At 47.3% G+C, this 20,457-nt stretch overlaps 1 protein-coding gene across 1 annotated transcript; it reads left to right on the forward strand.

The window, feature by feature from the left end:
- Nucleotides 1-4,874: 4,874 nt before the first annotated feature.
- On the forward strand, nucleotides 4,875-19,309 carry BTBD2 (BTB (POZ) domain containing 2). Its single transcript, XM_010183739.1, has 8 exons — nucleotides 4,875-4,990; nucleotides 8,255-8,411; nucleotides 11,976-12,081; nucleotides 12,848-13,045; nucleotides 15,970-16,162; nucleotides 17,929-18,016; nucleotides 18,563-18,709; nucleotides 19,142-19,309. Exons 1-8 carry the CDS (start codon nucleotides 4,908-4,910, stop codon nucleotides 19,301-19,303), a joined length of 1,134 nt encoding a protein of 377 aa, XP_010182041.1. The 5' UTR covers nucleotides 4,875-4,907; the 3' UTR covers nucleotides 19,304-19,309.
- The last annotated feature ends 1,148 nt before the right edge of the window (nucleotides 19,310-20,457 follow it).

Below are 20,457 nucleotides of genomic sequence, written 5' to 3' on the forward strand. Positions count from 1 at the left end.
GGTAGGTGTGACTGGGGCAAGCACAGAGGGGGAAAAAACCCAAATCCCTAGATCTGGCTTGGAAGCAGTCCTTGGTTTTGTGGGTAGTGGAGGGGAGGAGGAATAGTCTCCAAGGCTCCTTGATCTCTGTTGACAGAAATAGCGATTGCTGAGAGCCTTGGGGATGGAGAGGAAAGGGCAATGATTTCAGAAACCAAATTTCTGACACAATATTTTATTTTGAAAATAAGCTTTATTGAAGCTTTTCTGAAGCCCTCTATTTTGGGAGGTGATGCGCTACTGTAAAAAAAAAAAACCAAACCCAATTCTAGAAGAGCTCTATTGAGAATGACATCTGGGTGTGAGGCAGCCGGTGGAGGTTAACGCTGAAGGCCGAGCTGCCATTTGAGAGTTCGCAGCGCCGAGCTGCTCACTCGCTGAGATGCTGGGAATTGCCTCCACCAGGATAATGCAAAACTGATGCGGCCGATTGACATTTGGCTGCTTTTTGGGGCAGCTCCGGAGAATCGATGTGTGATGCTCACAACCCGCTGCCCTGGGAAACGCCTGCTGGGCTGTACAGCAAACGCGAGAGCCTTTCGCTCGAAGACAGGACCTGCTTTAATTGGGTATAACTGATCTTTAATTGGGGTGGGGGGACAGCTTGTTGGTGTACTTAAAAGTGGTGCTTGGCAAAGGGTGCCTCGCTCCAAACTATTTCAAACTACCGCTTCTCTCATGTGTGCTCGTGCTACTGGAAGTTTCCCCTTCAGATTTCCCCTTCTCTCTTGCTTTCTGAATGAAACACACTTGTCCTAGCCTGGTTTGAGTGTTCGGGGTGTCAGTTCTGCTCTTTAATAATCTGATGCTTAATTAGTATTTGAGTAAGCTTGCTCCTATCCTGAGAACTAGGCTTGCTACGTGGGGAGGGGCAATGCTCAGCCCAGAAATAAATGGAAAATAAATGAAGCTTTAAAAAAAAATAGCCCCAAAGTGAAATGCTGCTTAATTGCTCTGAAATCCATCTGGTGCTCTGGGTGATAAAGATAGACTAGAGTGTGTGTCATGCCGTGACATCCCACTTACGGATTATAGAGGTTTTAGTAAAACTTGCCTGTATGATATTCCAGTTGGGATATCCTGATGATTCACGAAGTAGCGTCGTTATTTCAGAAACAAAGAGCCTAAAATAAAACCACCCAGACCCCTTCTGTGCTCAGTTCTCCCACAGCAGCCTGACAGCAGAAGATATTTTGCATGGAACTGAGTCGCGAAGCAACCATGAATTTAATTTGCGAGGCACCGAACTGCTTTGGCAGCCAAGGGCAGATGTCTGTACTTTGATGCAAGGTGTCTCAAATAGTAACAGGTAAATATTCCTGCAGTCTGGTTTCACTTTCAGACCAGGCCAGTGTGGCTGCAGTAGGAGCGTATCCTGTGCAGGGTTCTTGAACAGCAGCTAGTGGTCTGCAGTATCTTGTCATCTCTGACATCGTGGTGTGTTAGAGATTGCCGGCTTTGGCAGCAAACGGGTTAGCAGAAATAATCCAGAGTCACCGTCCTGCAGGAGCTGGAGGCAGTGGCGCAGCTGCTTCCCCGTCGGGCTCCTCCGCGAAGGAGCAGAGGTGGAGTCTGTGTAGGTTGAGGTAGGTACATGCTGTATATGCACTTTGCCCACCCTGGACCAAGCTCCATCTCAGAGCCTTGAGCTTGTCCCCTCTTGCTGCTGAATTGGCCTTGAAGAACATGCAACAGCCTGAAGTTTTTTTGATGTCAAGGCTGGAGTGAGCAGACTGCCTTGTAGCTTCACGACGCTGACGTGGCCAAGGTCAACACGTTGATTAGGTCCAGAGGGAAGGGTTTTGGGGTTTTTTTTGTCTTTTTCCAGATCTGCTTCATTGAGCACGTCAATGAGATGAGAAACATCTAAACCTCAGCAGCCAGGAGCTGCACGGGTGCGATAATTAAGCTTGTTGGCCAGAAAACATGGCCCAAAAGGGATCAGGGCAAGCATGTGGCGATGCACCCCTGTGTATACCCCAGTCTGGGTGATCTGCAGCTTGGACACAGTCTGAGTAGCATTTTGGCTGCTGTTTCCAGGTGTCTTCTGAGCTCGTCCTATCTTTTCTTGGCTTTGTATTAACTTGCAGTGTCTGTGCTGAGGTGTCCCACTGCTCTGCTCCTGGGCTTGCTTCTCCTGGGGAAGTTTTGAACCTGCGTTCTGCTCGTTTCACCTGGTGTCTCAAGGCCGTGCGCTGGAAGGATGCAGCCTGCCAATGATCATTATTCATTAGCTGCTGCTCACCTACGGTTTCACCGAGCTCCAGCACATCACGTGTTGCTCTGTTCCTGTGCCAGCTCTTCTGGAATGGATATTTTAAGATTTCTCTGCAGCGGAGCAGATGGAGGAGGGAGGTGGTGTGCAGCGGTGGGATAGTCGTGCTTCTCGAGTGGTTTATTTTATTATTGGTATTACCAAAATGCCTAGAAAGGGAGCAGGACTGTGTGTACAAATTAAACGAGGTGACAGGTGAAGATGCCAAGGCGAACAAGGAAGCAGTGAAGATTCATGGGTAGGAAGTTGTAAGTAGCAGAATGGAAGACATCATCTTGTAGGCCTTCAGAAGCCTTTGGAGTCAACTTTGGATCCTCGGGAAGACAAATTGTTAACCTCATGGCATACCTGTGACTCTTACTGCAGAAAGTCAGTTTACTTTGGTCCTTAACTCATGCAGAGGGAATGACGAGAAATCAAGTGTTGTTTTCTTAGTCCTTTTGCTTTGCAAAATACCATTTTTCTGCATCCTTTCAGTAGTCCACTTTGTTTTGGCCACCGTGCTGTTTAAAATAACCCTCTGACAAAGGTGGGTCACTGCACTGAGCTTAAGGTACCTGCATTTCCCTTTTGAGAGCTGCACCTTTGCATCGGGCAGTGCCCTTTGGGATTAGGAGAGAGCCTTGCTGTGCGCTGCTCGCTACGGTGCTTTGGAAAATCAGACAGGAGAAGGAAAGTAAGCCCTAATACTTTGCCAGTTTGGCTTAATAGTTGTGTTTCTCCTGCCTGAAGCAGACCCCAGCTCTGCTTCTGCAGACCTGCATGGTTGGGGAAACCTCTTGGGATGTGTAGGGGAAGCAGTGCACGTCCCTGCATTTCTTGGAGTGTCTTTAGAGCAGCTTCAGGTGTTCATGTCAGCAAGGGTAAGAAGACAGCATGAAGCTACAGGGATTTTCTGACGTTAATTGTGTTCCTATAGTGTTTTAAGGGAACTTAAAATTTGGAGACCTGTGTATCTCTGGCACCTACTGGGATCTGTTCAGGGCTCAGCAGTTTAAAAAAGAAAAGAATCAGACTGAGTTGTCCTTCAGTGAAATGGAAGCAAAAATTGTAGAGTTTTTATTGAAATGAATGCCCTTTTCACATCGCTTCTGAAAGCTGTCTGCTCATTGAGGATGTCTACTGCGCTGGCTGTGAGGATGAAAGTTCTATTAATTAATTGATATTTGTTAAGTTTTAGTAGCAAATAATGGCTGCGATTGTCTCGCCACCACCCCTGCTTTTGCCAGAACAGGGATTTTTGTTTCATCTGCTAATTGTATTGCAGACAAGGTTTTTAATTTGTTCTTGATGGATTTTTTCAGAATTGTTTCACAGAAATATGCACGTGGGTACTTTTTCTGTAGCTGCTGTGGTTTGTCCCTAGCTCTGTTAACTGATGAGAAACAATACAGCATGGCAAGCAAGGCTGGCATGCACTCAGCGCTTTGCTCTGCTGTGTCCCTGGAAGGCCTCTTCTGGATGAGAGGGGAGCGAAAAGTGGGAAAAATGAAAGTCTCACTGAAATTCCCCTCTAGTGATGGCCTTTCCTTGTGGTCTGAGCACTGGAAGTTTCTGTCTCGTGCCTTCTGTCCTGTACGGTTTTCTGCCCGCAGTTCCTGCCGCTTCTCTGTCGAAGCATGCGTCAAACTCTGCTGCAGAGCCCTGAATTTTCCAGCTTTTTCCTTTTTCCAGTTGGTTGGAGAGGTGGCCGCAGTGATCGCTGCTGCAGCCTGGTCTGCTCGGCCTCCCCGCGCTGCTGAGCTCTGCCCTTCGTGGCCTGCGCTGCGTTTCACTTCAGGGAGCTGCTTGGTTACAGACACCGGGAACAAGGTTGCTTTACTGGGAAAAACTCAGTTTTCTCTGCGTTTTCCAACAGGAAAAGGTCTTGAAATGGCTTTTCTAAGGCATAAGGCAGGTACAGCATCTTAAATATGCGCAGTCTGTGCCTTCTCCTAGAACAAGAGTTGGTGTTTATCAGCGAGGGAAATCATCTGGTTTACATGGGAGTGCTGGGATATTATTTTCAGTCTCAGACCTGGTTTGTGGGAATTCTTGCTCTCTACTTCTTTAGGGCTGATAAAATGCCTCTTGCCATCAATTACTGCGTAAAAAGGATGGGTAGTGTGGAGTGACAAGCTTCCTGTACGTGTTTTTGTATGTGACTGTGGGGAATTGCACCAAGACTTGGGCTCTGCTCACTGGAAGAACTTAAACTCCTGAACGTCGTCGTTTTTTAGCTTCTCAACCTCAAATGCCCCATAGGCTCCTACAAGGACTTTGCAAAGCAGCCATGTGTATTCTGTTCCGTGGTGCACAGCGCTGGGCAGCCATCACTACGTTGTGTACTGGGACAGGGCTCAAAATGAAGCTGCTTGCAACTCTGGTGTTGCAGCAAATGGTCAGAAAGCCCAACCCTCCCTTCTCTTGCAAAACACTTTTGCTGTAAAACTGGGAATGGTTTGCTTTCCCTGGGGGTAGCCTTGGGGAACAGCAAATAGCTTGGGATTTTTTAATTTTGAAAGTGAGTATGGTTTAACATGAGGGTTTTTTTGCTTGCCTGTTTTCTGATGTTAGGTTTGTGCTGGCTGTGGGCAGCGCAGTCTTCGATGCGATGTTTAATGGTGGAATGGCCACAACTTCTACAGAGATCGAGCTGCCTGATGTGGAGCCCGCTGCCTTCCTCGCGCTGCTGAAGTAAGCTTCTCACGTACAGCATAATGGGAATAAACAGATATATTGTAGAGAAGGATATTTTAATGCAAGCAGTGAACTATTTTGTAGAGTGGAGGTTGTTAAGTTTCTAAGTAAAATCCCTCTTTGTTGATCTGTTCAAGGGCGTTTAAATGCTGGTGGTTCAATCTCTTTTCCTGGGTAAAAGTCTATTGCTCAAAAATACCTGACTCGTTCCATGTTTTGGTTTAGCAGTAGTTAAATGAGTATGTCCTCCTGCTGCTGATCTGCGGTATGGGCAAAACTAAGCCTAATAGTTAATAATTTTATAGACCTTCCGTAGAGTTACAGCACATAAATGCAGCAATGTGTGCTGGTTAGTGATTGAAATAAGTGCACATTCTGGCCCTTGTAGTTCAGTTGTTACTCACCTGTTCAGGCCTCGTCTCATAAATTCTCCTTCATGAATTGGTTTGATTTGGTCCAAATGCTATTTGAGAGAGGTGGGGGAGAGTAATCCTCTTAAAGCTCTCCAGGTTACAAATACCTGGAGCTCATTTAGGTGTTGGGCAAATGAGCAAGTCGTGACAGGTAAGCAAGGGTGTGAGATCAGTGTCAGCCATTCTGTGTGGTATCTCTCCTCGTGCATGTTTTATTCCTCTTTTGGAGAGCTGGTTTTGAATTTACATTTACATTTATGTTGTAAGCCTGCGTGCTGGGAGAGGGAGGAGCAAGGGGCTGTAACATCCTATTCACCGATTGCTTTAAGCTTGGCTGGTGCTGTATAACATCCAGCAGCCATCCCAAATGTGTGCGGAAAAGTCATTGTCCCGTTTCTATAGGATTTCTGTAACCTACTTCCAGAGGTTTCCAGCCCTCTGCTCTTGACATGTTCCCCGCTTGCCTCCCATTGGGAACAGAGACTGTATTTATAGCTTTGGCACGCTTTCTGCTTTACCTTCGCAAAGTGCTTTGGCCATGACTGTGCTATCTTAGATTATTATAAAATTGGTCTTTGCTAGAATGAAAGGCCAGAAATAACAGGGAGCCCCTAGCCCCCTCCTCTACGGCTCATGTTAAACCAGACACCAGCACACAGGGAATCCCTCTAATTGGCGCCTGACTCGCTATCAGCCAGGTAGATGTCTCTGGAGTGCATCTATCTTTAAAACTTAGTGAGGTTAAAATATCGAGTGCATTAGAGGCAAAGTCATATTGTTTCCTCGTCAGTGCGAAGATTTCAGCACTTTGTATAAGCAATATGGTCTTGGAAGAGGAGCATCATTGGAAAAGGCTAAGGTGATGAGTTTAGGTGGATTTCAACAGAAATATTTGTATTTTGTATAGGAGAAATAGTGTGTGGATTATCACAGTGCCTCTTAAGCTTGCAGTTGTGCCACAGTAGCTGTGCACACCGTCCAGTGATATCTCAGATCCTTAAATCTAGAATCGAGCTGTCACTTTTGAAATGCTCAGGGCTTAAAAGTGCTAAAGAAGTTTGGGTGCTGTGTTCCAGTAGGAAGCTTACCAAGGATGTGGTGTGAACCCTCCTGGGGTACAACCAGTCCCCCAGAGAAACTACTCTGAAATGGCAGCTGATCCTTACCTGTGTCTCTGGGCTTGGACCAAGCCATGGCCTAATGCTGTAGGATCAGGAGCTTACCAAGGGACAAAGTGCCCATCCTAAATGTGCTGCAGAAGGTCCCTTCTGGACAGGAGATTGTGTTTGTGGGCCAATGCCCCTTAATAGGTCTGTACTAATTGTGTAAGAGATGATGATGATTATTATTATTATTATTATCATTATTATCATTATTGTTTTCTTCATGGTAACCCAAAGAACACTTTTGATTTCATAGGTTATAATACTATTTTAGATTGATACTATACTTTTTCACAGTTTGAGCCTCCTCTTAGCATACACTGTTTGGACTATCGTGAAAATAAACACTAACACAGCTATTGCAGTAGCTAGAACTAGTCATTTTTAGACCAACTGTGTTCTTTTCAGCTTGTAATAAAAAGGATTACTTGGTGAAAATAGGGCTGGTGAAGGGATGTGTGCAAAATACATTCATGTGCCCGTGGTTTGATGCTGTTATTAACAGATGCTCTAGAGCAGCACAAAAGCCTGCTTTCAGCAGCACTGAGAGCGCTTCACTTCCTCTGAATCTGCCTATTTATGCTTCCCTGAATTGCATCCTGGCCCCCTCTCTAACCGGAGGACCAGGAGCTCCACTGCAAGTCCCTCCAGACAGGGACACGTCCCTGGAAGAGCCCTGCTGCGGCGTGAAGCCTCCAGGAACATGGGATGTGGTGCTGTGCCCACATGTGTTTCCAGAACACCCCCTGGAATGGGAACGCCGAGCCCAGTTAACACAATATTGCGCCTCCGTGCTTCGTGCCTTTCAGATCCTGATTGGCAAACGCTCGACTGGTTAAAGGAAAAACAGGAAACAGAAACTGCATGGGCTCAGGACTAACATGGAGTGTGTCGCTGGCTTTACTGAGCTCAGCCTGTCAGTTCCTGTTGTCTGTAATCGGCGTGGTTGGGTATGAGGAGGCTCGCTCAGGCTTCCTATAAAGACCTTTGTTTTTCCATGTCCTGTGAATGTACTTCCTTGTTTTGGCCTAACGGGGAAGGCTGACGCTTTGCTAGCAGCGTGGCAGCCCTTGTTTTTCATTGCAAAGAACTCTTGCTTTATGCTGAAGTTACGTTATGTGCTGCACTTCAGTGTCTGTGTAATGAAATGAAATGGTTCAGGCTATGAAGTGGTGAGGGGAAGGTGGGATGTGGATAAAACATCTCACCTGTGTATATATATATGAGTGTTTCTGATCACTTTTGAATTGGTATGTAAAATGGAGCTTCTCTTCTGAAGCAGGCAGGCAGGATCGAATTTTTCTCCTTGTTTAGTCTAATTGAACTGCCCAAAATGTTAATTGTAAGGTGTCAGCTTGGCCACAGACTGTTCTAGACTAGTGTAAGTGACAGGCTAAATGGCTCACTGGTGATGGGATGCTAGGCAGTTTGAGGTGCTCCAGCAGATATTCCAGCTATTTAATTCATTAAAAGTTACACTATAAAGAGGTTTATTTGTTTTTAAAAAGAGCTGCTTGGTAAACCAGAGTCAGTGGAAAGGATATGAGAACAGTTCGACCTCAAGTACAGGAGATGGGGCCAGGATGATGGGCAGAAGCACAAACATGGTTTTTATGAGTTGCAATGTGTTTTACCCTGTTGTCTTATTGGCTTCACCCCAGCAATGTTTGTTTGCATACTTTCAGATTTCTTTATTCAGACGAAGTTCAGATTGGACCAGAGACTGTTATGACAACACTTTACACAGCTAAAAAATATGCAGTTCCAGCCCTTGAAGCTCACTGTGTGGAGTTCCTTAAAAAAAACCTCCGAGCAGACAATGCATTCATGCTGTTAACACAGGTGAGTCTGCAGTCGTTTGCATTAAGTCCCTCAAGGTCCATTGCAGTAGGAAAACAGAAGTTTTCCGAGCGTTACAGAGTTGATCATCCAAAGTGGAGCATTTCTGTGTCATTTTGAGTTCTTCCTTACAAGAGTCCAGCGCTGATGAGCAGGTTCCTACAAAGAACAATAAAATGCACCAAACGTCGCTGTCATTTCAGTCTGCTTTCCGTTTCGGTGTGGCAGGCGATTCCTTCCAGAGCGTGAGCTGGGGAAGAAATTAACAGGGTGGAAAAATTTCATCTGCCAAGAAGAAAAGTGAAATGGGAGGATTTTTGCTTGTTCAGATTCAGGACTGGTGTAATGGGCTTTCTCTGTGCAAAGCTCGCTGCATCTCGCTGGTCAGTTGTTCTTTGAAGGGCTTTTTAAAAAAATTTTGCAATAGTTTCCCTGAAATGGGGGTGAAGGGTGGAAAATGCAACTGTTTCATGAGTGCTCTGGTTTATTTTCTAAGGAGAGGAACAAAGTAATCTCTCCATCAGCCCGTTCCAGCTCACCCTCACGCTGTACTGAGGGCACACAGACCTGGAGTTTCGGTGCAGACTCTGTGAGGCCGATTGCACATCCTTGCACTGAGGGGTGGGCTCCTCCATCTTCCATTTGACTCCTCCAAGCAGCAAAGTAGAAGGCAGTTCTACAACTTCTACTCAGTTTGGAGAAGATCAGACTTTGCATACAGGTTGATCGCTGTTTTTCCCATTTCCTGGCCCCATCTTTGCTTTCTGGTCCCTGCCCCCTTCTGTGCTGACAGCTGATGATACATCGGTGACTTCCACAGTGCTGTCACCTCCTCCAGAGCAGCATTTCTGATCGGGTAGCTTAGGAAAGCTGCTGTGATTTCTGATGTGAAACCTGGCAGAGGAGTTTTCACAGCTTCCCTGACTTGGGAACCAGTGCGCTGAGGTGATCTGGCTCTGAGGGGCTGTCCTGTCTTGCCCAGCGTATCTGCTGCTGGCTTTTTTCCTCCTTGCCAGGAGTACGAGCATCTTTCAGGCTCTGACTGTAGTTACCGCGTTTGTGCCGTTGTCTACACCGGTTTTATTGCAGAAGTTGTGGCAGCATTGCCCTAACGCAGAGTTGGCCTGAAGCAGTCACTGCTGAGCTCTTTGCTCATCTCCTGTGATTAGGCTGGGATTTTATTTGAGTTTAAATATCTGGATTGAGTAGTTCCACGTTACATTGCTGTTGCAGACACTCTTCACATTGCTGCAAAATACCGTGTTGCTCTTTACACATCCTCTTTTTATCTTGGCCCTTTTCCACATGCCATGAACGGGTGAGGCAGCCTCTGAGGCATGGGGGGAACCACACTGCGCTTCCCTGGGGAAGATTTGGAACGTAAAGATTCTTGCTCGGATGACGGTAGCCAAATCTGCGCTCCCATCTGATGTGTGGTAGGACAATTGTAACTCTGCTGCGGCTCTCCTGTTCTTTGGGTTCGGCAGCCTGCAGTCTGAAAGATCAGGAGCTGTCATCCAAGAGCTGAGAAGAGATCTTTCCTGTAGGCTGCGGTTTTGAAGAGGCATCTTACGCTACCCATCACCTTACGAGGATTACAGGTGTCCGCTTTTCGGTAGTAGTCTTTATGCGGGGATTTTTGTGGCGTGCTAAGTCCCTGTGGCCTGACTATGCAGCTTTGGCAAGGTAACATTTAGGTTCATGGTGACTTCCTTACAAGTCCTTTGGCAAAAGAGGAAGGTGTCCTAGTTTTTCAGATACCAGAACCAAGATACTGCCTGGCACTCTGTCAGCTGCACTGGGGCAGCTGAAGTGCCGGATGGAGACAGGCTTTCCTGGTTGCTGTTGTTTGTGGCTTATCCATTATGATTAATTATCCGTGGTGATTTCTGTCTAGTTCATGCTTGCTATTGCAGTATATCAAGTCCCTAAAATGTTTGAGGCTGATGTTCTTTGAGAAATGTATCTGTATCTCAGTGACTGGCTGCACGAGGCACCTTGCCTAATGGATCTGTTCCCAAAATGCTCTTGGTTCTGGTCCTTCAGTGAGAAAATCAGCATCTGTTTTCTGCTTTTACTGCCACAAGTGGACAGTACAGTCAGTTACAGATCTGAGATGCATCTCGTACTAAACATTTCCCAACAGGGTTAAGATTGGGGACCTAAGACCATAGAGCCCCAAACCTCATTTGAGTGTTTCACTGCTGAATCCTACTGATCCAGCAATTATTGACAGTGTTTCAAGCAACTACTGATCTCTGGCAGCAATATCAGTGGCAAATAGCTCTCCTAATTGATTGTGCCTCATGGTGAACTGTGGTCCTCTTTCATGCCAGATGTACGTGCAAATGTCACTTTGACCAACAAGGGAATAATAGCTTTGCCTAAAGCCACTGCGGAGGAGAACTCTGCGAGTGTAACACAAGTCTTTCATGTGTCAGAAAAGAGCCACGACAGTAGTAAAGTCTGAGTCAGCCACGGCTCTTGGATGCCAGGAGTGCAGGGCACTGGCAGGCCTCCAGCCCCAGGAGCAAGTGGCGGCTGCTGAAGCTTCCCTGGTCCCTGAGAAAAGGAAGAGCTGGCTCAGCTCTTTGCGCTTGAGGTCTCAGCATCAAAAGTTGGCCTTGCTGAGCTCTACAGCCCATGTGCAAGGGTGAAGCAGAAGATGCTCGAGTGCTAACCTCCATGAGTGGCTGAATTCCCAGCCCAAAACACAGTTTTTAAACCTTGCCTGTGGCAGTGAGTTGAAGTCAAAGTGTCCTCTGGCTCCAATGTTAGGTGTTGTGTTAGGGCTTCCTAAATAGCAAAACCAAAGCATCTTAGTGGCTTTTGTGTGCTCCCACCTCATTTCTGTGATAGGCATAGGGTTGGTAACGTGTCTTGGCAATCCGGAGTGGTAATCTGAAGTGTTAGTAAAATGGTTACTAGACTGCACTTACATTGGTTGGAGTGACTCTCCGAGCTGTGTGCAGGCTTTGTTTGGAATAGTAACCTATTTTGGAGGGAATTCTTTAAGGTAACTAGATTAGAGGAGCTGTTTCTGTGCAAAACATGTAAATGCACTAAGTGGGCTGCATACCCTGCAGGGTTTTGCACATCTCAATGAGATACACACAGTGTTCCCAACTAAGGCATTCTTGCTAATACAGGAGATCAGCGTGGCTGTGCTCTCACAGAATGAGCTGTCTCTGTGTACCCCTAGAGCGAGCAGGCCTAGAGTCACTGGGCGAAGCTTTCTTCTAAATATAAAAATGATGTAGTAGAAACTTACCCGTGCTTGGTTGACGTGGTCAGTATGGGCTGGAAAGCCTATGGCTGTGTAAACTGCTGTGATGCTCGTACAAAGACGTGCCCAAAGACATGCACAGCTAAAGCAGAGCCGATGCCAAACGCAGATTTTTCTAGTGTTTGCCTTGTCATGCTTAACTGCTTGTGAAAGGCTGCTGCAGCAGGATGCAGTCAGGCATAGTACTGCTAATGAAGATGGGCCTGGGAGGGAAGGGGGGTCCTTCCTTAGTGTAAACTTGAAAATACCTTTTGTGTTAATGACTGCTTCTTCATTACTAGGCAAGACTGTTTGACGAGCCCCAGCTGGCCAGCCTTTGCCTGGAGAACATAGACAAGAACACATCAGATGCCATCAATGCGGAGGGGTTTACAGACATTGATCTGGGTAAGCTTTTTTCCCCTCCTCTGTGCTTTCATAACAAGCCAGCCTCTATAAAGTTATTACAGGTTCATTCTTGGCACTTCTCTCTTGTGACTTTGCTGTTCTGAAGTGATCTGTTGGATGAAAAGTCTCTGGCACTCAGTGGCTGGAGACGAGGGATTTGCAAAAGAGCATGTTTGCTTGCAGAAATACCCTGGAATCTGCTTACTGTAGTGCAAGTTGATTTTTCTGGGCATGGTACAAAGCCCGTTTCCTCTGTTGATGTTGGCAGGTTTGGGGTGGGTGTAACTTGCCTTTTTTTGTGGAGTTGGCATTGCTCCCTGAGTCTTTGTCAGATTTTGGAGTTAAAAAGGTGTTGCATTTTTGGAAGCAAGAACTGGGTATTTTAATTATCGTATGCAGTTCCCAAACTTGCTGGACACAGTTAATAGACATTAAAATTCAGACTTTAACCTTCTTCTAATGAGATGGACTACGGAGGTAAGGTGCGGGTAACTCTCTGGCTTTCATCCTGCTTGCTTCATCCAAATTCGACGCCAAGTAAGTTGCCCTTCCATTAACATGCCAATTAATTGGGCACTGTTTGCTGTGCCATGGAATATGCAGATACATCTTCCTCAGAGGCTGCAGGCAGCACTTTTGGGACATGCTGTTTTTTCAGTTGCTTCTCTTTTACTTACCTTGGCTGTACGTAGGGTACTTCTGGCCAGGTAAAATCGGGTGATTTGGGTTAGTGCCTAAAGTTGTCGCTATTTGTCCTGCCTTGCAGACACCCTGGTTGCGGTGCTGGAGAGGGATACCCTGGGGATCCGGGAGGTTCGTTTGTTTAATGCAGTGGTTCGCTGGTCGGAGGCTGAGTGTCAACGGCAGCAACTTCAGGTGATTCCAGAGAACAAGCGGAAAGTACTGGGCAAAGCGCTTTCTCTTATCCGCTTCCCATTGATGACTATTGAGGAGTTTGCAGCAGGTAACTGAACAAAGGCATTTCTGGCAACCCTGGTCTTTGCTCTTTCTGAACTGCAGAGCATCAAGTACATGAAAATGGATTTTCTCTGTCCTGTAGTAATTTAAATTTAAGATCAACCCCACATTCCCACTGATCTACAAAACCTACTTTGTAAATGCTGTTTTCATCCATGATCACTCACTGTTGTTTTAAAGGCTGCAGTGCTCCGTCAGGTAGGAGCAAGTCTCATCATAGCTGGTTGTGTGTACCCATAGTGTGTTTAGAGGTTACTTTCTCATTCAGCTGAGAGCAAAGATCCAAACAGGTGTTCACAGCCTTTCCTTTCTGACCATTCCAAGTGTTTAAACTGCACAGAACTAATGGAGTTGCAAATAATTGGTGCTGGTTGTAGCCTGCTCCCAAGGAGACGTGAGGATGTTTGTCCCCATCCTCCTATTTGCTGCTGCCTGCAATCCCGTGCTGGTGTTGGCCATGTCCTGCTGATGCTGTTCAGAGCAGAGCCCCATAACAGAAAAAAAACCCATTGAAAATGCTCTCTGAGCTGAAGAACAACGTTTTTGGCGTTGTTTAGTCTCTGTCCCAAAGCATTATTCAAGTTAATGTTAAGATCTTGATCTGCAGAGAAGTCTAAATCATTTAACAGTTTTGACTAAAGATTTTTTGTTTGTTTTTCATTGCCTGTTGTCTTTGACTTCATCCTCTGGTGATTCTCCAGGGACTGAAAGCTGGCAATCGGCTTAAATAGTTTTCATGCTAAAAGACACAGTGGAGCCATTTTCAAAACTGAAACTTGTTTTAGGCTGCAGTTGTGTGTACAGAGAAGCAAAAGGGGTCACTGACACCATTTCCTTTGCAAATCACTTCTCAAGGCAGAGATGGCGTCAGCTTATCAACAGTTAATGTACATCTTTCAAGATGAAGAGGGGTATTAGTAAGAAGTAAATCTGTGCCTAAAACTTGGTACCCACTTTCTATTTTGCCTGTCCCAGCTGCGATGTGGTCTTAGGGATGTGGATCTCTTCAGAAACAGCTTGGCCAGGGAGGCAGAGATCCGTTCGTCTGAGCTGGGTGACTTTTCCTCTGTGTTGGCACCCGGTGCAAACCTGCACACGGTTCCTCGGTGTGCATCGTGCCAAAAAGCAGATCCTGGGCTGATGATCTGGCTCCATGGGAGAGAGCATCCTCCTGCTGCTGTCAGAGCAGTTTGTGCATACCAAGCTTTCTGGTTTTCTGTAGATCCTGTTTCTTACAACCCTTCCTTCAGATCTTGTATTTTTCTGTCTCACTGGCAGGAAGGAGTTAATTTTGGCATATTTGTGTTGAAGCCTTTGAGCTGGGAATGTCAGTGCCCCCTCCCCATGATATCACAGCTGCCTGTGGCTTGGATCTTGCTTAGTCTTGCTTTGAGAGAAAAAATCGTATTTTTTTTCCATTCACTTTAACCGAGAAGAAACCTCAGACCTGAGAGGCTGCACTGGCCCTGGTCAGCTCTTCCTTAAACAAGGGACTACCTTGGAATTTATCCTTTTCCTGAGTTTCTGAGTGACAGTGATTTTTTTTTGGTGATCACAGCAGAGGTAGGAGAGGGAAAAGGGAAAACGCTCCCCTCCGCCCCCTCTCCCAAAAGCAAACAAATCAAAACAGGGTTTTTACAGGCAGTGGTTTCACCAGTTCATTGTATAACCTGCTATCAAACATGGAGATTTGCATGAAGGTGTTTTAACTGGCAAATGTGTCACTCCCTTCCCTCAGAGCAGGTAATTTGGAGCGTTGGAGATTTGAATCGCAGCAACACAGGATAGGTTTAGACATGATCAACACGGATAATTTTTGTTGAGCAAAGTCTCCATAAGCTCATTGAGCTGTTAACGGCCAACTTCCTTAAATTCTTCCGTCTCTACCTATTGCAGCCTTGGACCATGTTATGTCCGCATAATATCACACTGGAGTTAACCAAATACAAGTCACTTTGGACCAAAAGCTGCGCACTTGCTTCCCACATTGAAGAGCACTTAATGCTGTTGTTTTTCCCATACGCAGTAGTGTTCTTTCTGTTAAAGCCTCTTGCAAACAGAGGTGCAGAGCAGCTTTTCACTCTGCTGAAAGACTGGTTTTTACCCAGCTTCACTTTTGAAAGTATTTGAAGTAGTTTCCAAAGCTTGAGTTTAACATCGCCTTGGAAAAAAACATCCATTTACTGGAGAAAAGATGAGAGCGTGTTTCAACTCTTGCTAAAATCGGTAGCGTTTTCCCCTAGGTTTTACAATAAAGATATTAAAAAAACCAAACCCAAAGCAGGGATTAAACGCCCAAGGGAAGGAAGGAGTCAAAGCAGGGCACGAGCTGAACCACCTCTGTCTTGACTCAAAAATACTCCTGTACATTCGACGTTGATGGTAGCCAGGTGCCATTCCCTCCCAACGCCCCTCATGGGCTATCACCATGTCTTAACAGTAATGTTATAAAATACCAGTGTGGGTGTATGAAAATCCCCGTCTCTTACCATATTGTCATCTCCTGGGGCAGTGGCGGAAGGATTAGCCAGCTGGTTTGGGTTTTTAAACCACTCCTGTTAGCCAACTGCACTTAGGCTCTGCAGAGTTGTGAGCTTAATTGCTCTTTGATGTCTGTGCTCCACGTGGAGGCTCTGCAGTCCACGACTGGTGTGCAACTAAAAAGCAGGCAGCACGTTTCTGTCCGGGGCTTAACTTACAGAATCACAGAATGGTTTTGGTTGGAAAACACGTTTAAGATCATTGAGTCCAACCATTGAACGCCCTGACATGCCAGTGAGTTCCCGTGTGTGATGTGGGTTTGACCTGCTCTTAGCTGCAAGTCCAATTTACCTCCCCATGTAAATCCCAAATGGATCCCTTTTGGGTTCTGAAGGCTGACGGCACCGCTGCTTTCGTGCTCCTCTGCAGGGCCTGCCCAGTCGGGAATCCTGACGGACCGGGAGGTGGTCAGCCTGTTCCTCCACTTCACCGTGAACCCCAAGCCGCGCGTGGAGTTCATCGACCGGCCCCGCTGCTGCCTGCGAGGGAAGGAGTGCAGCATCAGCCGTTTCCAGCAGGTGGAGAGCCGCTGGGGGTACAGTGGGACTAGTGACAGGATAAGGTCAGCTCCTCTGCTAATTCTGCTGCTCGTGGATTTGTGTTTGCTGAGCTTTGAGCCTGCTCTAGGCCTAAACCCGCAGGGTTTCTGCTAGACCCTGACTTCACCATATAAACCTGTCTTTATTTTGGCAGTTCTGTCACCCGATGATTCCTCCCCACCTAAGGAGGGGAAAAGGAAAGGAAACCAAACCTGTGGGCTGGAATGCAAACAGATTTAATAAAATAATGATAAGAAATTAATACCAATATTAATCTAAAATACACGAAGTTAAAATACAGTGGTCGTGGGCTGTGCACTCCGGGCAGCGAGTGCTAAAGGACAAGTGCTGCGAGCACCACAGCTCCAGCGAGAGCGCGATGGTCGCAAGAGGGGGAAATAGGCCTGAACAGCAGGTGAGACCCTCCATGGGTGCTGACCATCGAGGAAAGGGCTGTCCCCAGCAAACGCCCCAGCTTACAGTGAGCGTCACATTTATGGTATGGGCTAACTCTGCTGGCCCCCTTGGGTCAGCTGCACTGGCTTTTTCTCCTCGCAGTTTCTGCACCTGGCTAACTCCAAACTGCTAAAGACCTTGATCACTGTGGTGGCAACCTTCATCCCAGGGCTGGCTAAAACCTAATCCAAAGTGTCTTACCACTAAATCCAGTGCTGCCGTCTTCTCAAAAACGCAGCTTTCCTGAATAGGAAACTGATTCTGAAAATCTATCCCAGCGAAACTGGGACAAAACCCTAGTGTGACCCGTGAAGGGAGGGCGTTTTGCTGGGCAAAGGCATCTCCTGATGCATTAACCTGTATTGGCAAAGGTTTCCAGGAGGTGTGGCCCCCCAGTGCAGGGGTTATTCCTCTCCTTTTCAAGTGGCTTCCTGCAACTTATGGGCACGTAGTGGTTGGGGTCACAGGCAGCTTGTGCCTGGGTATGTCCCCAGCCAGTGCTCCATCGGGTGGATTCCCTGCGCTGTTGTAAGTGTAAACGTGGCTGGTTGAACCCCTTTATCTTGCCTGTCTGAGGGAGATGAGGATAAAATGCTTGCTGTGCCTGCTTTTCTGCTAATATCTAGTTTAGACCTAAGCTTGTACAGAAAAAAAAACCAAACCAAAAAACGAAAGCCCAGTCATGGTGGAAACAGAAACACAGAGGTTTGGTGTGGCAAATAGTGGTTTGCAAGCCTTGTGTGGCCAAGCGATTAGAGCAAGAAAAGATCAGAAAGCCTTGGTTATTTCCTGGTTTGTCTTTGTCACATTAATATAGTTCTTTAAAAATAGGAAGCCTTTTTGTTGGTGGTTCTGGTGCATGTTGATCTGTCTGCCAGTTGGATCTTCTGGTCCATTCATCCCCGTAGAGAAGAGGTAATTGGAAGAGCTGTGAGCTCCAAACACTTCCTGCTCTCAGATCTGACATTCAGAGACCTTTTGGAGCTCATATTGGATTTAAGGTTGAACTGCTGGCAGCATCAGGGTGATCAGCAAGGCTGGTGTGCAGTTTCAGCACTGAATATTTGATGCTGGTTGCAGAGCAGTGGCTTCTGGCCTGCAGCAGACGTTTGTTCTTGAAGCACGCAGGACTGAAAGCATTGGTGGATGTCGTGGTTTAGCCCAGCGAGCAGCTAAACCAGGACAGTTGTTATAAGAGTTGCACTTAAAACTGTGGTGTGTTTGATTAAATCCTAGGTATAAAAGTTGAACAAACATATTTGTGTATTGTCCTTGCACTATAACAGCACAGAAGTGGCACGTTGGTCTGACTTTGCCTGATCTGTTCCTGCAGGTTCTCAGTAAACAAAAGGATATTTGTAGTTGGGTTTGGATTATACGGATCCATACATGGGCCAACGGATTACCAAGTAAATATACAGGTAATTCTCTCTACTACCTTAAAAATACTTGCTGCTGTAAGGACTAACTCGCACATTTTAGTGGGTATGCAAGGAAGTCTTCAGTCAGCAGGGCCTGTGTTTGTTCTCCAGGCAGGGTGGTTGGCAGATGCTGTGAGGGCCAGATGGGGCACTGGGGATAAAAGGGATTATTGCTCTCGATTTTATGCAACCTCCCTTGCATGCGTCACTGCGGTATCTCCCCAAGTCTGCTCGCAGCCTGTGAAAGTGCGGAGAGTTGTGACGTGGTTTGGGAAGAAGCTGTGCGTGTTTTCCCACCCCGAGCAGGCCGGGCCAATCCTGCCCTGCAGCGGTGGGGTGCTGTGGTAGTGCTCGGACCGTCTTTTGCTCTAAGCTGCGCAAACACAGTGGAGCAGCCACAAATCCACAAGGGAAGAGCAGAAGGAGGTTGCTGGGTCTGTGCTGAGGCTGTGCTGGGCCTGTGGAGTCCCTCAGGTTCAGTGCAGGTCGGGGGGAAGTCGCCTGCGCTGGTGCAGATGCAGCTCAAAAAACGAACGTGTGTTTCAGATCATCCACACGGACAGCAACACCATCCTGGGGCAGAACGACACGGGCTTCAGCTGTGACGGATCCTCCAACACTTTCCGGGTCATGTTCAAGGAACCTGTTGAGATTTTACCCAACGTCAACTACACGGCATGTGCTACTCTAAAGGTACCATTCTGGGCGGTGTGGGTGGGAGAGGTGAGGTGAAGAGGGGTGCAAGCCGCCTGCTTTGGTCCCCTCAGGGCAGCCTGGTTCTTGCTCAGTGTTTTTCAAGGCCTGTAGGATAACCTCAAAGGTCTGCTCTGTAGTCCTTCACCACCAGCAGTCAGAGTTGACTTTTAGCTGGCTGCCTGCAGTGATTTAAAAAAGTTGATACTTAACTGCTGAGGTCTGGTGAAGTGTAGCTGTAAGCTCTGATAGAGACGAGAACTTTGCTCAAAATACCTGAGGTGCAAGAACCAGAGAGAAAAGGGAGGTGCTGAGATCTCCAGAGCTTGTTGCTTTGGGCCAGGCTGCGAGGCCAAACCTCTCAGGGCAGCAGAGTCCTGCGGGGCTGTGGTCCCCGTCTTGACCCATCCTTGTGTTCTGTGACCACCGCAGGGTCCAGATTCCCACTATGGAACCAAAGGACTGCGCAAAGTGATCCACGAATCACCCACGACGGGAGCCAAAACCTGCTTTACGTTCTGTTACGCGGCTGGGAATAACAATGGCACCTCCGTGGAGGATGGACAAATCCCAGAGATCATCTTCTACACATAGTGCAGCTGCGGAGCTGGCTCTGGACTCCTCTCTTCTCTTCCCCCTGACCTTCCAAACTAAATTTCTGGCTGAGTTTGACCACACCGATTGGAGCCACACTAGCCAAAGGTCTCAGTAAAATCATTTCAAAGCTCTTGTTTTGCCTTGTGCTAGTGATTCTGCTGCTATCACGTACCGGGCTAACTGGTGTCCCAGTATCATTTGTAGGTTGTCTGTGGCTAGTCATTTTTCACTTTTACTGATTAATCCTATCTAACAACATGCATTTTTTTGGACTGTAATGAATGTAGATGCTTTTCCACCAGTCAGAAGCATGGAAATGAGTGGCTCTGGTTGTGGTTATCCTTGCTGTGAGGAGATAATCCTGCAAACAGACACAGTCGAGGGCTGTGCAGCCCATCCTCTGCTGTGAGCCTTGGTGTGCGGCCGCCTTCAAAGTGTTTTGGCAAGTGGCCTTTTCCTGGAGGCTTCGCTGTCGCAGCACTGCAGGGTCTTGAGGGAGAGCGCCTTGGGGATCCCTCGCCGATCGGTGACAATCCTTGACCTCGGTGACAGCGAAGGGGCATTGCCTGTGCCCGGGCGAGCTCTGTTCTCTTCTGCACACCGGTGGCCACACCGGGGCCTGGCGGTGCCGCTGCCGAACCCCACGGCGCGTTTCGAAGGACGAGCGATCTCCAACAGCCCCTGCGCAGCCCCAGCAGCCGGGTCCCCCCGCGAATCACTCCTGCGCTAAGCAAATCCTCCGCAGATAGCGGTGGGTTTTGTCAGCTGAAGCAAGCGAGGGAATGGCCTCGCTGCGCCCTGCTCCTGTGCACTGCTGCTGTCTCCATGCACGTTTCAATGCATTTTCTCTTCCTTTGTTTCTGCGCGTTGCTCACCCACCCCTGGGCCGCTTCAGCGTGCGCCGCCCTGACGCGGAATAGGAAGAGAGGCACAATCTGCAACTGCCCGTTACCTAACGACGCAGCAGATGGATGAGGATTTAGGAAACAGTTTGGGAAAACACGAGAGGTTTGTCGTGTTTGCCTGTGTCTGTTTGCGCAGTCCCTCTTTGGACAGGCGCGGGTATTTACAGATACCGCCTGGTTTTGGGCTGTGGATCTTGGTAATCTCAAAGACAGATTCCTGGTAAGATTTTTCTTGCCTGTTCGGGG

Source organism: Mesitornis unicolor, unplaced genomic scaffold, assembly GCF_000695765.1.
Source record: "Mesitornis unicolor isolate BGI_N332 unplaced genomic scaffold, ASM69576v1 scaffold22154, whole genome shotgun sequence".
Lineage (NCBI taxonomy): Eukaryota > Metazoa > Chordata > Aves > Mesitornithiformes > Mesitornithidae > Mesitornis > Mesitornis unicolor.

Bases quoted from the DNA above. Each gene is read 5' to 3' on its own strand.
- BTBD2 (XM_010183739.1), top strand. From the start codon at position 4,908: ATGTTTAATGGTGGAATGGCCACAACTTCTACAGAGATCGAGCTGCCT. The intron at 4,991-8,254 runs GTAAGCTTCTCA...GCATACTTTCAG, and splicing joins GCCTTCCTCGCGCTGCTGAA to ATTTCTTTATTCAGACGAAG. The intron at 16,163-17,928 runs GTCAGCTCCTCT...CTGTTCCTGCAG, and splicing joins GGGACTAGTGACAGGATAAG to GTTCTCAGTAAACAAAAGGA.